This window comes from Eretmochelys imbricata, chromosome 1 (assembly GCF_965152235.1).
Source record: "Eretmochelys imbricata isolate rEreImb1 chromosome 1, rEreImb1.hap1, whole genome shotgun sequence".
Taxonomy (NCBI): Eukaryota; Metazoa; Chordata; order Testudines; family Cheloniidae; genus Eretmochelys; species Eretmochelys imbricata.
The window spans coordinates 11,677,553-11,693,372 of NC_135572.1; the positions used below are offsets into that span (position 1 = coordinate 11,677,553).

Below are 15,820 nucleotides of genomic sequence, written 5' to 3' on the forward strand. Positions count from 1 at the left end.
GCTCTCCGCAGGTCCCAGGTGCTCTCCTTCCTTCGGGAGGGAGTGTAACTGTGATTTTCCTGCAGGAGACCCACACGGATCCAACTGCCGAAGACAGTTGGCGGCTGGAGTGGGGGGACAGGGTCTACTTTAGCCATTCCACGATTCGATAGGCTGGAGTGGAAACCCTGTTCTCCCCCAACCTACGGCCCGAGGTGCTAGGGGTCGCCGAGGCCATACCGGGTCACCTGCTGCATCTCCGGGTCTGTATAGAGGGGCTCATGGTTAACCTCGTTAATGTCTATGCCCCGACATCGGGCCCGGAGCGGCTGCAATTCTATCAGCAGGCGTCCGCTTTCCTTGGCACCTCGGTATGTCTACACTACGGAATAAGGTCGAATTTATAGAAGTCGTTTTTTTAGAAATCGGTTTTATATATTCGAGTGTGTGTGTCCCCACAGAAAATGCTCTAAGTACATTAAGTGCATTAACTCGGCGGAGCGCTTCCACAGTACCGAGGCTAGAGTCGACTTCCGGAGCGTTGCACTGTGGGTAGCTATCCCACAGTTCCCGCAGTCTCCGCTGCCCATTGGAATTCTGGGTTGAGATCCCAATGCCTGATGGGGCTAAAACATTGTCGCGGGTGGTTCTGGGTACATATCATCAGGCCCCCGTTCCCTCCCTCCCTCCGTGAAAGCAAGGGCAGACAATCGTTTCGCACCTTTTTTCCTGAGTTACCTGTGCAGACGCCATACCACGGCAAGCATGGAGCCCGCTCAGGTAACCGTCACCCTATGACTCCTGGGTGCTGGCAGACACGGTACGGCATTGCTACACAGTAGCAGCAACCCCTTGCCTTGTGGCAGCAGACGGTACAGTACGACTGGTAGCCGTCATCGTCATGTCCGAGGTGCTCCTGGCCACGTTGGCTGGGAGCGCCTGGACAGACATGGGCGCAGGGACTAAATTTGGAGTGACTTGACCAGGTCATTCTCTTTAGTCCTGCAGTCAGTCCTATTGAACCGTCTTATGGTGAGCGGGCAGGCGATACGGACTGCTAGCAGTCGTACTGTACCATCTTCTGCCAGGCAGGCAGGAGATGAGGATTGCTAGCAGTCGTATTGTACCATCTTCTGCCAGGCAGGCAAGAGATGAGGATGGCTAGCAGTCGTACTGTACCATCTTCTGCCGAGCAGCCATGAGATGTGGATGGCATGCAGTCCTTCTGCACCGTCTGCTGCCAGCCAAAGATGTAAAAGATAGATGGAGTGGATCAAAACAAGAAATAAACCAGATTTGTTCTGTATTCATTTGCTTCCCCCCATCCCCCGTCTAGGGGACTCATTCTTCTAGGTCACACTGCAGTCACTCACAGAGAAGGTGCAGCAAGATAAATCTAGCCATGTATCAATCAGAGGCCAGGCTAACCTTCCTGTTCCAATAAGAACGATAACTTAGGTGCACCATTTCCTATTGAAACCCTCCGTGAAGTCCTGCCTGAAATACTCCTTGATGTAAAGCCACCCCCTTTGTTAATTTTAGCTCCCTGAAGCCAACCCTGTAAGCCGTGTCCTCAGTCGTCCCTCCCTCCATCAGAGCAACGGCAGACAATCGTTCCGCGCCTTTTTTCTGTGCGGACGCCATACCAAGGCAAGCATGGAGGCCGCTCAGCTCACTTTGGCAATTAGGAGCACATTAAACACCACACGCATTATCCAGCAGTATATGCAGTACCGGAACCTGGCAAAGCGATACCGGGCGAGGAGGCGACGTCAGCGCGGTCACGTGAGTGATCAGGACATGGACACAGATTTCTCTGAAAGCATGGGCCCTGCCAATGCATGCATCATGGTGCTAATGGGGCAGGTTCATGCTGTGGAACGCCGATTCTGGGCTCGGGAAACAAGCACAGACTGATGGGACCGCATAGTGTTGCAGGTCTGGGATGATTCCCAGTGGCTGCGAAACTTTCGCATGCGTAAGGGCACTTTCATGGAACTTTGTGACTTGCTTTCCCCTGCCCTGAGGCGCATGAATACCAAGATGAGAGCAGCCCTCACAGTTGAGAAGCGAGTGGCGATAGCCCTGTGGAAGCTTGCAATGCCAGACAGCTACCGGTCAGTTGGGAATCAATTTGGAGTGGGCAAATCTACTGTGGGGGCTGCTGTGATGCAAGTAGCCCACGCAATCAAAGATCTGCTGATATCAAGGGTAGTGACCCTGGGAAATGTGCAGGTCATAGTGGATGGCTTTGCTGCAATGGGATTCCCTAACTGTGGTGGGGCCATAGACGGAACCCATATCCCTATCTTGGCACCGGAGCACCAAGCCGCTGAGTACATAAACCACAAGGGGTACTTTTCGATAGTGCTGCAAGCTCTGGTGGATCACAAGGGACGTTTCACCAACATCAACGTGGGATGGCCGGGAAAGGTGCATGATGCTCGCATCTTCAGGAATTCTGGTCTGTTTCAAAAGCTGCAGGAAGGGACTTTATTCCAGACCAGAAAATAACTGCTGGGGATGTTGAAATGCCTATATGTATCCTTGGGGACCCAGCCTACCCCTTAATGCCATGGCTCATGAAGCCGTACACAGGCAGCCTGGACAGTAGTCAGGAGCTGTTCAACTACAAGCTGAGCAAGTGCAGAATGGTGGTAGAATGTGCATTTGGACGTTTAAAGGCACGCTGGCACAGTTTACTGACTCGGTTAGACCTCAGCGAAACCAATATTCCCACTGTTATTACTGCTTGCTGTGTGCTCCACAATATCTGTGAGAGTAAGGGGGAGACGTTTATGGCGGGGTGGGAGGTTGAGGCAAATTGCCTGGCTGCTGGTTAGGCGCAGCCAGACACCAGGGCGGTTAGAAGAGCACAGGAGGGCGCGGTACACATCAGAGAAGCTTTGAAAATCAGTTTCATGACTGGCCAGGCTACGGTGTGAAAGTTCTGTTTGTTTCTCCTTGATGAAACCCCCCGCCCCTTGGTTCACTCTACTTCCCTGTAAGCTAACCACCCGCCCCTCCTCCCTTCAATCACCGCTTGCAGAGGCAATAAAGTCATTGTTGCTTCACATTCATGAATTCTTTATTCATTCATCACACAAATAGGGGGATGACTACCAAGGTAGCCCAGGAGGGGTGGTGGAGGAGGGAAGGAAAATGCCACACAGCACTTTAAGCACAGCACTTTAAAAGTTTACAACTTTAAAATTTATTGAATGACAGCCTTCTTTTTTTGGGGCAATCCTCTGTGGTGGAGTGGCTGGTTGGCCGGAGGCCCCCCCACCGCATTCTTGGGCGTCTGGGTGTGGAGGCTATGGAACTTGGGGAGGAGGGCGGTTGGTTACAGAGGGGCTGCAGTGGCAGTCTGTGCTCCAGCTGCCTTTGCTGCAGCTCAACCATACACTGGAGCATACTGGTTTGGTCCTGCAGCAGCCTCAGCATTGAATCCTGCCTCCTCTCATCACGCTGCCGCCACATTTGAGCTTCAGCCCTGTCTTCAGCCCGCCACTTACTCTCTTCAGCCCGCCACCTCTCCTCCCGGTCATTTTGTGCTTTCCTGCACTCTGACATTATTTGCCTCCACGCATTCGTCTGTGCTCTGTCAGTGTGGGAGGACAGCATGAGCTCGGAGAACATTTCATCGCAAGTGCGTTTTTTTTTCTTTCTAAGCTTCACTAGCCTCTGGGAAGGAGAAGATCCTGTGATCATTGAAACAAATGCAGCTGGTGGAGAAAAAAAAAGGGACAGCGGTATTTAAAAAGACACATTTTATAAAACAGTGGCTACACTCTTTCAGGGTAAACCTTGCTGTTAACATTACATACATAGCACATGTGCTTTCGTTACAAGGTCGCATTTTGCCTCCCCCCACCGCGTGACTACCCCCTCAACCTTCCCCCCTCCCTGTGGCTAACAGCGGGGAACATTTCTGTTTAGCCACAGGCAAACAGCCCAGCAGGAATGGGCTCCTCTGAGTGTCCCCTGAAGAAAAGCACTCTATTTCAACCAGGTGACCATGAATTATATCTCACTCTCCTGAGGATAACACAGAGAGATAAAGAACGGATGTTGTTTGAATGCCAGCAAACATACACTGCAATGCTTTATTCTACAATGATTCCCGAGTACGTGTTACTGGCCTGGAGTGGTAAAGTGTCCTACCATGAAGGACGCAATAAGGCTGCCCTCCCCAGAAACCTTTTGCAAAGGCTTTAGGACTACATCTAGGAGAACCGCGAATGCCAGGGCAAAGTAATCCTTTCACATGCTTGTTTTTAAACCATGTATAGTATTTTAAAAGGTACACTCACCAGAGGTCCCTTCTCCACCTGCTGGGTCCAGGAGGCAGCCTTGGGTGGGTTCGGGGGGTACTGGCTCCAGGTCCAGGGTGAGAAACAGTTCCTGGCTGTCGGGAAAACCGGTTTCTCCGCTTGCTTGCTGTGAGCTATCTACAACATCATCATCATCATCATCTTCTTCATCCCCAAAACCTGCTTCCGTATTGCCTCCATCTCCATTGAAGGAGTCAAACAACACGGCTGGGGTAGTGGTGGCTGAACCCCCTAAAATGGCATGCAGCTCATCATAGAAGCAGCATGTTTGGGGCTCTGACCCGGAGCGGCCGTTCGCCTCTCTGGTTTTCTGGTAGGCTTGCCTCAGCTCCTTCAGTTTCACGCGGCACTGCTTCGGGTCCCTGTTATGGCCTCTGTCCTTCATGCCCTGGGAGATTTTGACAAAGGTTTTGGCATTTCGAAAACTGGAACGGAGTTCTGATAGCACGGATTCCTCTCCCCAAACAGCAATCAGATCCCGTACCTCCCGTTCGGTCCATGCTGGAGCTCTTTTGCGATTCTGGGACTCCATCATGGTCACCTGTGCTGATGAGCTCTGCATGGTCACCTGCAGCTTGCCACGCTGGCCAAACAGGAAATGAGATTCAAAAGTTCGCTGTTCTTTTCCTGTCTACCTGGCCAGTGCATCTGAGTTGAGAGTGCTGTCCAGAGCGGTCACAATGGAGCACTCTGGGATAGCTCCCGGAGGCCAATACCATCTAATTGTGTCCATAGTACCCCAGATTCGAGCTGGCAACGTCGATATAAGCGCTAATCCACTTGTCAGGGGTGGAGTAAGGAAATGGATTTTAAGAGCCCTTTAAGTCGAAATAAAGGGCTTCATTGTGTGGACGGGTGCAGGTTTACATCGATTTAACGCTGCTAAATTCGACCTAAAGTCCTAGTGTAGACCACGGCTTAGATTCTCACGAGTGCCTGGTCCTAGGAGGGGATTTTAATACCACCCTCGAGGAGCGAGACCGCTTGGGGACCAAGCAGAGCCCAGCCGCCGTGGACACCCTCCGGGAGATAGTGAAACATCACTCCCTAGTGAACATCTGGCGTGAACACCACCCGGATGACACTTCCACGTTCACCTTTGTCTGGGTGGAGGCCCATCGGTCGAGCCATTCCCGGTTGGACCACATTTATTTATCATGCTTCCATCTCTCACAAGCCCACTCCTCCAGCATTCAGCTGGCCCCATTTTCTGACCATCACCTAGCCACCGTGACAGCCTCCCTCTGTGCAGAGAGGCCAGGGCTGGCCTACTGGTATTTTAACAACAGCCTGTTGGAAGATGAGGGCTTCATGACGTCCTTCCGGGAATTGTGGCTGGCCTGGTGAGGGCAGCGGCGCGCCTCTCCCTTGGCGCGGCGATGGTGGGACCTGGGGAAGGTGCACGCCAGGCTCTTCTGCTGCGACTACCGCCGGGGCACCAGCCGACGGAGAAATGCGGCGATAGAGCAGTTGGAACGGGAGGTCTTAGAGCTGGAGAGGCGCCAGCCCCGAACACCTGCTCCTCTGTGGAGCATGCTGGGAGAAGTGGGCGGAGCTCTGGCCCTCAAGGACCATCAGGCCCGGGGCACCTTTGTTCGATCCCTCATCCGCCTCCTTCTGGAGATGGATCACGGCTCCTGCTTCTTCTATGCCCTGGAGAAAACGAGGGGGGCCAAGAAACACGTCACCTGCCTCCTGGCAGAAGACGGCACCCCCCTCACGGAACTGGCGGAGATGTGCGGGAGGGCCCGAGTCTTCTACGCAAGTCTTTTCTCCCCAGATCCAACCGACCCTAGCACTTACAGAGTGCTTTGGGAGGAGCTCCCTACGGTCAGCGTGAGTGACCGAGACTGGCTAGAGTTACCTCTCACTCTGGCCGAGTTCTCGGAAGCCCTCCATCTTATGCCCACTAATAAGTCTCCAGGCATGGACGGGCTGACCGTGGAGTTCTACCCCGTATTTTGGGACGTCCTCGGCCCAGACCTAGTCACCGTCTGGGCCGAGTCTCTGCAGAGCAGGGTCCTCCCTCTTTCGTGCAGGCGAGCTGTGCTCGCCTTATTGCCGAAGAAGGGGGACCTCTGCGATTTATGAAATTGGTGTCCCGTCTCGCTCCTCAGCACGGACTACAAAACTGTAGTGAAAGCAATCTCGCTGCGGCTAGGGTCTGTGCTGGCGGACATGATCCACCCAGACCAGATCTACACCGTCCCGCAGTCTCTTTGATAACCTATTTATGGTTTGGGACCTTTTGGAACTCAGGCGTAGAGATGGTCTGTCATTCGCCCTCCTGTCCCTAGATCAGGAGAAGGCGTTTGACAGGGTGGACCACGGGTACCTCCTGAGCACTCTGCGGGCGTTTGGCTTCGGACCCCAGTTTGTGGGTTTTCTCCGGGTGCTGTACACTTCCGCAGAGTATCTGGTTAAGCTCAACTGGACCCTGACTGAACCAGTCAGCTTCAGGCGAGGAGTACGGCAGGGGTGCCCCCTCTCGGGCCAGCTGTATGCTCTGGCAATCGAGCCCTTCCTCTGTCTGATCCGCAGGAGGTTGACAGGGTTGGTGCTGCGGGAGCCGGAGCTGTGGCTGGTCCTGTCGGCATACGCTGATGACGTGCTCCTCGTGATCCAGGACCCCAGCGACTTGGCGCAGGTGGAGGCTTGCCAGGCCATCTATTCAGCAGCCTCCTCCGCCCGGGTCAACTGGGTCAAGAGCTCTGGCTTGGCGGTAGGAGACTGGCGGCAGGCAAACTCCCTCCCACCCGCACTTCAGACCATCCGGTGGAGCGCGGGTCCGCTGCTCTACCTTGGCGTTTACCTTTCTGCCATGTATCCCTCTCCGCCGGAAAACTGGGAAAATTTAGAGGGTGGGGTGATAGAGCGGATCCGGAAATGGATGGGACTACTCTGATGTCTCTCCCTCTGAGGGAGAGCGCCAGTGCTTAATCAACTAGTCCTGTCCATGCTCTGGTACCAGCTCAACACCCTGGTCCCGGCCCCAGGTTTCCTGACCAACCTCTGGACATCAATTCTGGGATTCTTTTGGTCAGGAACGCACTGGGCCCCTGTAGGGGTTCTTCATCTACCCATGAAGGAAGGAGGACAGGGCCTGAAGTGTCTACACACTCAGGTCCATGTCTTCCACCTCCAGGCCCTACAGAGGCTCCTCTATGGTGCAGGCAGTTCGGCGTGGAGCACACTGGTGCACACCATCCTGCACCACATCCGAGGGCCCCGATATGACCGGCAGCTCTTTTATCTCCATCCGGGAGGTCTTCTGCGAGACCTCTTGGGGCTGCCAGTCTTCTACCAGGACCTCCTCCAGACTTGGAAACTGTTTTTAATGACCAGGTCCGTGATGGCCACTGAGGCGGTAGATCTCCTCTTGGAGCCCCTGCTACACAACCCCCAGCTCCGTGTGCAGGTGGCGGAGTCCCACTCGGTGCACCAGAGCTTGATCCTGGCAGAAGTCATGAGAGTCGGAGACCACCTGGACTACGACCGGGGAGACTGGCTGGATCCCCTGCCGCTCACCCAGCGCATGGGGCTCTCCAGACCTCGCACCCCTCGGCGCGTACTTCAGGAGGCGAAGGCCGCTTTGCCGCCCGCTGCTCTAGCTTACCTCGACCGGGTCCTACTCGAGGGCACGCCCCACCCACCCTCTACCCCAGGCCCACCAGAACTTTTAATTGGACCCCTGCCCCGCAGACCCGGTCGACCCCCTCATCCCTTCACTGCGAGCCGGTTGCATGAACTGCAGCCGGTATGCTTCCAAACCGCGCCAAGGAAACATCTATACACGCTCGTGCTTCACACCCTCCACGCCCTCACCCTAGTGTCCCACCCCGACATAAAGTGGCGAGACCTTCTGCCACCTTTGGAGGGTGAGCAGCCCCCGTGGTCCAGCCTATATTCCACCTTGGTTCTGAGGCCCGTCAGGGACATCAGTTGGTGGCTCCTTCATGGAGCTGTGAGCACGGGCGCGTACTTGGCGTGGTTCACCCCCGTCCCAGATACTTGTCCCTTTTGTGAAGTGAGGGAAACCCTGGCGCACGTATATTTGGAGTGCGCCAGGCTGCAGCCCCTGTTTCAGGTCCTCACAAATCTCCTATTACGTTTTTGGTTGCATTTTTCCCCTCACCATTTTATTTATGCACTCCCCATCCATGGCCTCACAAAGTCGCGGGATCTCCTAGTTAACCTCCTCCTGGCCCTGGCTAAAATGGCCATCTATAAAACCAGAGAGAGGAGGTTGGCCGATGGAGTTTCTTGTAACTGTGGGGCCGTTTTCCGATCCTCGGTCCGTTTACGTATTCGGGCGCAGTTCCTCTGGGCAGCATCCACCAACTCCCTTGATGCTTTTGAGGAGTGGTGGGTGCTGTCCGAGGTTCTCTGCTCAGTGTCCCCGTCCGGGTCCCTTTGTTTGACCCTTTGATTGGGGGAGAGAGTAAGGGACCCCAACCCCAGCCATTGCTGCTGCGGACACCACCACCTTAGAGAGGTCCTTTCACATGTGGGTGCACGTGCCCCTCCCCCCCGGATTCTCCACCCCACAGCCTGCCCCTCTTGTTGGGTGCTTTCAGAGGAGGGAATTGTTGGTGACACTCGGGCATGGCGCCAGGTAACTTGAGGGGGTGAAAGACCACGAGAGTCGATGAAGCCCCCTCGCTCTGGGCCACCAGGTAACTCAGAAGGGTGGAAGACCACGAGAGTCGAGGAAGCACCCCCGCTCTGGGCCCAGGCAAGCTTGAACACTTCCCTCCCCTGAAGCTAATGAGAAAACAATTGTGATTGGTTGCTGTGTTACACATTGCATATGCTGCTGTTTTTACTTTGTAAGTGTGTTATGCAAATAAAAAATACAACTTTTGCTTCAAAAAAAAAAAAATTACTCTCCTGTAGCCATCTGGCCCGACCCTGTCACATTCTCCTAATTCTGAAATCTACAATATAATGTAATTTACAGACTCTACACTAGGAAATTACACTCCAGACTCTGCTGGGATTATTTGTCAAGAAAATAACTTCTGCTATGTATAAATCTCTTAAATGGAGACAATACAAGAATGCTCAATTCAACCTTGTGGAATGTAGAGAGGAAAGGATTAAGAATCTTGTTTTAGTTTTACCTTTATTTGGTGTATTTACTGGAAGTTTTAGTGCTGGGAATGCTTTCATTACTAAGCAAGATGTTAGTGAATAGGAGTTCTTATGAGCAGCTGAAGATACAAGTTAATTACTGTTATGCACAGCATGAGTCAATATTTCAGTCTGATAAAATGCTTTGATGATTTAGGATCAACCTTTTCATTTCTTTCCATCTGCATCACAGGTAAAAAAAAACACATCAATGTAATTTTAAACTCTATTTACTATTAAAATAGTTAAGTCTATCGCACATTACATAACAACCCTAGCCCAGCTAAACCTAAATTACACCTTTAATACACTTTAGTTGGGTCAGGTTCCCAGGTAACTTTACACAAGAAGGGAAGAATAATTTCACTTAATCTCCCAGGTTGATTTCCAAGGGCTGTCATTTCGAAAAAGAAAAAACTCTTTCCACTTGTAAATGGAACAAATTTAATCCAGAATCACTGAATGATAAGAAACACAGTGAATCATGATACCTTTTTACAAAGTCATTGTTCACAGTACAGATATTTTCACTGTAGCAAATTTTGCAATACAGGTGCAGTAGTGCCCCCAGCTCAGATTCTGACTGCATTCAGATCTCTAGGTACAGGAAAACTGTAAACTAAATTGCAAAACTTTAAACACAAGTTACTTTTTGTCCCTTTCAACATATAGAGAGAAAGTTAGTATGTTCAAAAATACTTGATATCAGTAGGATGAAAATCACCCCAATACAGAGGAACTCAATACAAGATAAACCATTTAAGCCAATGGATTTCAAACTTTTTTTTTGGCAACCCAGTTGAAGAAAATTGTTGATTCCCGCGACCCAACAGAGCTGGGGATGAGGGGTTCAGGGTGTAGGAGGGGGCACTGGGCTGGGGGTTGGGGTGCAGGAGGTGGTCAGGGCTCTGGGCTGGGGCTGCAGGCTCTGGGCTGGGGCCAGGGATGAAGGGTTTGGGGTGCAGGAAAGGGCTCCAGGTTGGGGGGGGGCTCAGGGCTGGAGCAGCGGGTTGGGGCGCAGGGTTACCTCAGGCAGCTCCCGATCAGCGGAGCACACGGGTGCTAAGGCAGGCTTCCTGCCTGTCCTGGCACCGCAGACCACACTGCGCCCCGGAAGCAGCCAGCAGCAGATCCGGCTCCTAGGTGGAGGTGTGCAAGCGGGTCCATATGTCTCTCGCCCACAGGCACTGCCCACCACAGCGGCCAAGGGGAGGGCAGAGCCAGTGCTCGGGGCAGGGGCAGCGTGCGGAGCTCCGTGGCTGCCCTGCCTAGGAACCGGATCTGCTTCTAGCCGCTTCCAGGGCACAGCGTGGTGTCAGAACAGGTAGGAACTAGCCAGCCTTAGCCGGGCAGCACTGCCGACAGGACTTTTTGGCCCTGTTGGCGGTGCTGACCAGAGCCACCGTGACCCAGTGCCTTACATTTTGCGATCCAGTACTGGGTCACGTCCTGCAGTTTGAAAACTAAGTCCTACTTAACCCCTTTACAGAGGGTTGATGTGATGTATAGGTTCTGTGTGAGAGCTTATTTTTCCCCATGAGATTACAATTTTTAGAAGGAGGAAAGATCTTCAAAAAAATAATCTTTTTTACTGCACATTTTACTTCCTTGTTTCGCAAAGTATAAATGAATGGATTTAACAAAGGAGTTAAAATAGCAAAAATAACATTGCTCATTACATGGATATCAATAGGCATGTCAGTTCTGTGGGAAATATATGCCAGAGCAATGGATGAATAGTAAGCGCCAACCACAATCAAATGGGAAGTGCAAGTAGAAAATGCCTTACTGCGACCTCCTTTAGAGTTGATCTTTAATATGGAGATAATGATGTGAACATATGACAGGGTGACAAGCATAAGCGGCATGACTGAAACAATCATGGCAATGGAAAACCCCAAGAAAGTCTGAAAAGAGGCACTGAAATCTGAACAAGCTGCTTGCACAACTGCCAAGTGATCACAAAAGCAATGGTAAACTGTGGTTGTTTCACCAAATGTTAACTGAGAGGTCTGGAATACGACAGGTATTGGTATTAACAATGCAGTTATCCACATGCTGCCAGTTGAATGTTTACTCTTTTTGTCATTTTAACTGGGTAATGCAAAAGATTACAAATTGCTTCATAACGATCATAAGACATGACTACAAGAGGCAGCAATTCAGTCACTGCAAGACTATGAAAACAATACATCTGTAGAAAGCAACCATGAAAAGAAATAGTTTTGGCATTGACCAGAAACATTGCCAACATTTTGGGAATGGTAGTAGTTGTAAGCAGTATATCTAAGGCAGAGAGATTAGCTAGGAAAAAGTACATGGGTTTGTGAAATGTTTGATCGACCACAACTACAGCTATAATAATGATATTACCAATTAGTATTAGCAGGTAGAATAACAAAAATACAAGGAAAAGAGGGATCTGGAAATCTTGAAGTGCAGTAAATACAATGAGATAAAAGTCTTTAGTAGAAGACAGGTTTCAGAGTAACAGCCGTGTTAGTCTGTATTCGCAAAAAGAAAAGGAGTACTTGTGGAACATAGAGAATAACCAATTTATTTGAGCATAAGCTTTCGTGGGCTACAGCTCATTTCATCGGATGCATACTGTGGAAAGTATAGAAGATCTTTTTATACATACAAACCATGAAAAAATGGGTGTTTACCACTACAAAAGGTTTTCTCTCCCCCCACCCCACTCTCCTGCTGGTAATAGCTTATCTAAAGTGATCACTCTCCTTACAATGTGTATGATAATCAAATTGGGCTATTTCCAGCACAAATCCAGGGTTTAACAAGAAAGCTTGCAGGCACTTCACTTTTGGGACTGTACCTTTTAATTGCTTTTTAACTAGCTTCCTAATTTTGGTGTAGTTCCCCTTTCTGAAATTAAATACTTATTTGGTGGGCTTTCATGTCCCCCCCCCCCACACACACACACACAAGCAGGTTACATTTAATTATATTGTGGTTGCTATTATCAAACAGTTCAGCTATATTCACCTCTTGCACCAGATCCAGGGTGCCACTAAGAACTAAGTCAAGAATTGCCTCTTCCCTTGTGGGTTGCAGGACTAGCTGCTCCACGAAGCTGTTATTTATGGTGTCAAGAAACTTTATCTCTGCATCTTGTCCTGAGGTGACATGTAACCAGGCAGTATGGGGATAGTTGAAATCATTTCACAGTCACCATCACCATCCTGGTCAGGTGGTCAGTAATATATTCCTACAGGTATACTCCTCTTACTCAAGCATGGAATTTCTATCCATAGAGAGTCTATGGTACAGTTTGAGTCATTTAAGATTTTTACTGTTTGACACTGTGCTTTCTTTCACATATAGTGCCACTCCCCTACCAGCACGGTCAACTCTGCCTTTCCTATATATTTTGTCATTCCACCACCTGCCATTACCGTGTCCCATTGATTATCATCATTCCACCAAGTTTCTGTGATGCTCATTATATTAATATCCTCATTTAATACCAGGCATTCAAGTTCATGCAGTGGTATTTAGACTTCTAACACTTAAATACAAGCATTTATAAAACTTGTCACTTTTTAGCTGCCTGCCTTCATGTGATGTAATTGAATGGGACTCTTTTTTCATTTGATTGTTTCTCTTCAGTTCCTACCTGTACATTATCAACTTCCATACTCCTTACTAGGTTATGGAGAATTTCCACTAAGAGATGTCTCTGTCCAAACTGTGTGATCTTCTGCACCTGTCAGCTTTCCCCCAGTCCTTAATTTAAAAACTTCTCTACAACCTTTATAATTGTACGTGCCTCTACAACCTTTATAATTGTACGTGCCAAAAATCTGGTTCCATTTTGGTTTAGATGAAGCCCATCCTTCCTGTATAGGCGTCTCCTTTCCCAAAAGACTCCTTTCCCATTTTGGAGATTGCTACCATGGAAATCCTGGACTTCAATCTCTTACCTAGCAGCCTGAATTTGCCCTCCAGGAGCTTTATCCTACTTTTCCCTATGTCATTGGTACCACAACCACTGGCTCCTCCTCAGCACTGCACATAAGTCTGTTTAGATGTCTTGAGAGCATCACACCTGTGAGGCAATTCATTATGTGGTTCTTCCAGTCATCACAAACCCAACTATTTATATTTCTAATGACCAAATCCACCATTACTATGTAAGCAGGGTCTGCATGAGTTCTCCCCAACAGCTAAGTGTGGGGGGGGGAGAGACTTCAGAAGCAAACTGTATTTACATGAACACACCTACTCTTCCAAGATATCCAGCAGATAGAGTGATGTTGCTCAAAGTGATAAACTTTGGCTGTTGTTGGGTTACAAATCACTTTAGTACTGAATACAGGGGTAGTGAAATGTTGTTATCAATGTTTTTATCTTTATTGTATGAATAAAGGGGAGCAGAACTGTCCTTAACCTGTCCCAAATGAGGTGGTCACCCTCAGCTGAAAGGACCTCGTTAAGCCAGGAACTCAAATGCCAGACCCCTGTGAAAGTAAGAGGGGTGGGGACAGGTGTCCCAGCCAGAAGCTGTGGACTCTCCCTATGGGGGTCCCTGGTCTGGTTAAATCTGTTCCTCCCACCTGTTCAAAGATAGAGCTAAATAGGCTCCATTAGGAACCGTTGTTATTTTAACTGCTTAAATGAGACCTGAAATCACTTGCGGTGGGACAGCATTTCTGCCCAGCTGGCTAAAAGCTGAAAATCACAAAGAGCTGACAATAACTAAGAGACTGACCTGCAGAGGTCACAGCAGAGAGGCAGGTGGAAGCAGAAGATAAATAACCATCAGTCAGTGGGAGCAGCAAGCAGGCGGGAAGAGAATGAGCAGCTGGAGGGGCTGCCAGCAGAGAGGAGCTGCAGCTGGCGGGGCAGTCAGCCAGAGCATGTGCTCATATGCTCATGGGTGGGAGGTGAACTCATGCAGATGTACCTCTGACCTCTGGGTCCTCACTGACCAAGGACAAACACTATGAGTGGGGTACAGTGAGGGAGCAGAAAGGTGTGACTGAAGAAAAGGAACTTTTGGTTGTAGGACTCAAGAACATGAGGCAGAATGCACTACCCCACGCACTCTGGGGTGGATGTCCTGATCACAGTTTTATCATTATGAATCCTGCTTGTGGCATTTTCCCTAATTAATGTCAGGTGACTTCCCCCCTTTCATTAAAAGTTTCTTTTCTACACTCAGACTCTGTGCTTGTGAGTGGGGAAGTATTGCCTCTCAGAGGCACCCAGGGGTGGTGTGTAATTTTCCCAGGTTACTGGGTGGGGACTTGAGCTCATTCTGTGATGTATTATTGCAAAGGAACCCCTAGGTATTAAACGCAGCCCTGGTTGCTGCCAGCTCCACTTGGGAGAAGAGTTACAACTATTACCCATGTCTTTCTAATAACTAGGATTCCCTCCTCCCAGTACAAGAGGATTCCTTGACATCATCTGGGAGGAGGGTCCCAACTATGAGATCATTTCCCTCCACTCCAGTTTGATTTTCTCCTTTCCTGAGACTTTCATCCTCCTCAACAGCACAGAGACAGTCAGACTGGGAATGGAACCACTTTACTGTGTCCTAGAAAAAGTCTCACCTGTGTACCTCTCTGTCTCCCTTAGCTCCTCCAGTTCAGCCACTCTGGTGTCCAGAGCCCATAGTCCATCTCTGAGGACCATGAGTTCCTTGCACCTAGTACACACACATGCCACAAAGCAGGTAACCATACATGCTGCATTCAGTGCAATAAACTGGATAACCCCTATTCTGCTTCTGGAATTCAGCCTGCATTCTCGTTACTCCTGTAGTGTTTTTTGTTGGTCTTTTTTTTTTTTTTTTTTGGTGGGGAGGAGGCGGGAACTGTTTATTGCTCTAAGTTTTGAGAATATTAATCAAGTGTATCTAGCTCTCATGTTCCCTCTCTTAGCTCTGTCACAAAACTCCCCTGTTAGCTGCTCCTGTTTGCTAGCTCATCTGATACCTTAGGAGCTGGCTTTTTAAACCCCTGTTGTCCCTTAGTAGCACTGCCACCTGGTTAATGGGTGCTGAAGGGCTTAGGGATCGAAGACTTATTAATAAGCGCTCAGCCTTGACTAGCAGGTTTCTAGGTTCAGCACACAAATTCACCCCAAGGATCCCATAGTCGCTCCTCCTTCACCTGAAGAACTCCCTCGCAAAACTCCCCTGTTAGGTGCTCCTGTTCACTAGCTAGAAAGTTAAGGGGTGACTTGATCACAGTCTATAAGTATCTACACAAGAAACAAGTATTTAATAATGGGCTCTTCAGTCTAGCAGAGAAAAGTATAACATAATCCAGTGGCTGGCAGCTGAAGCTAGACAAATTCAGAATGGAAATAAGGTGTATATTTTTAACGGTATATTTTTAACAGTG

At 49.7% G+C, this 15,820-nt stretch overlaps 1 protein-coding gene across 1 annotated transcript in view; it reads right to left on the bottom strand.

Moving 5' to 3' along the window:
* The window catches only part of LOC144259713 (olfactory receptor 2AT4-like), a 113,848-nt gene extending 100,976 nt beyond the window's left edge, over positions 1-12,872 (bottom strand). Inside the window, 4 exon segments of the mRNA XM_077808012.1 lie at positions 8,803-8,838; positions 11,028-11,505; positions 11,508-11,912; positions 12,863-12,872. Of these exon segments, the coding sequence (XP_077664138.1) occupies positions 8,803-8,838; positions 11,028-11,505; positions 11,508-11,912; positions 12,863-12,872 (929 nt within the window).
* Positions 12,873-15,820: the final 2,948 nt, after the last annotated feature.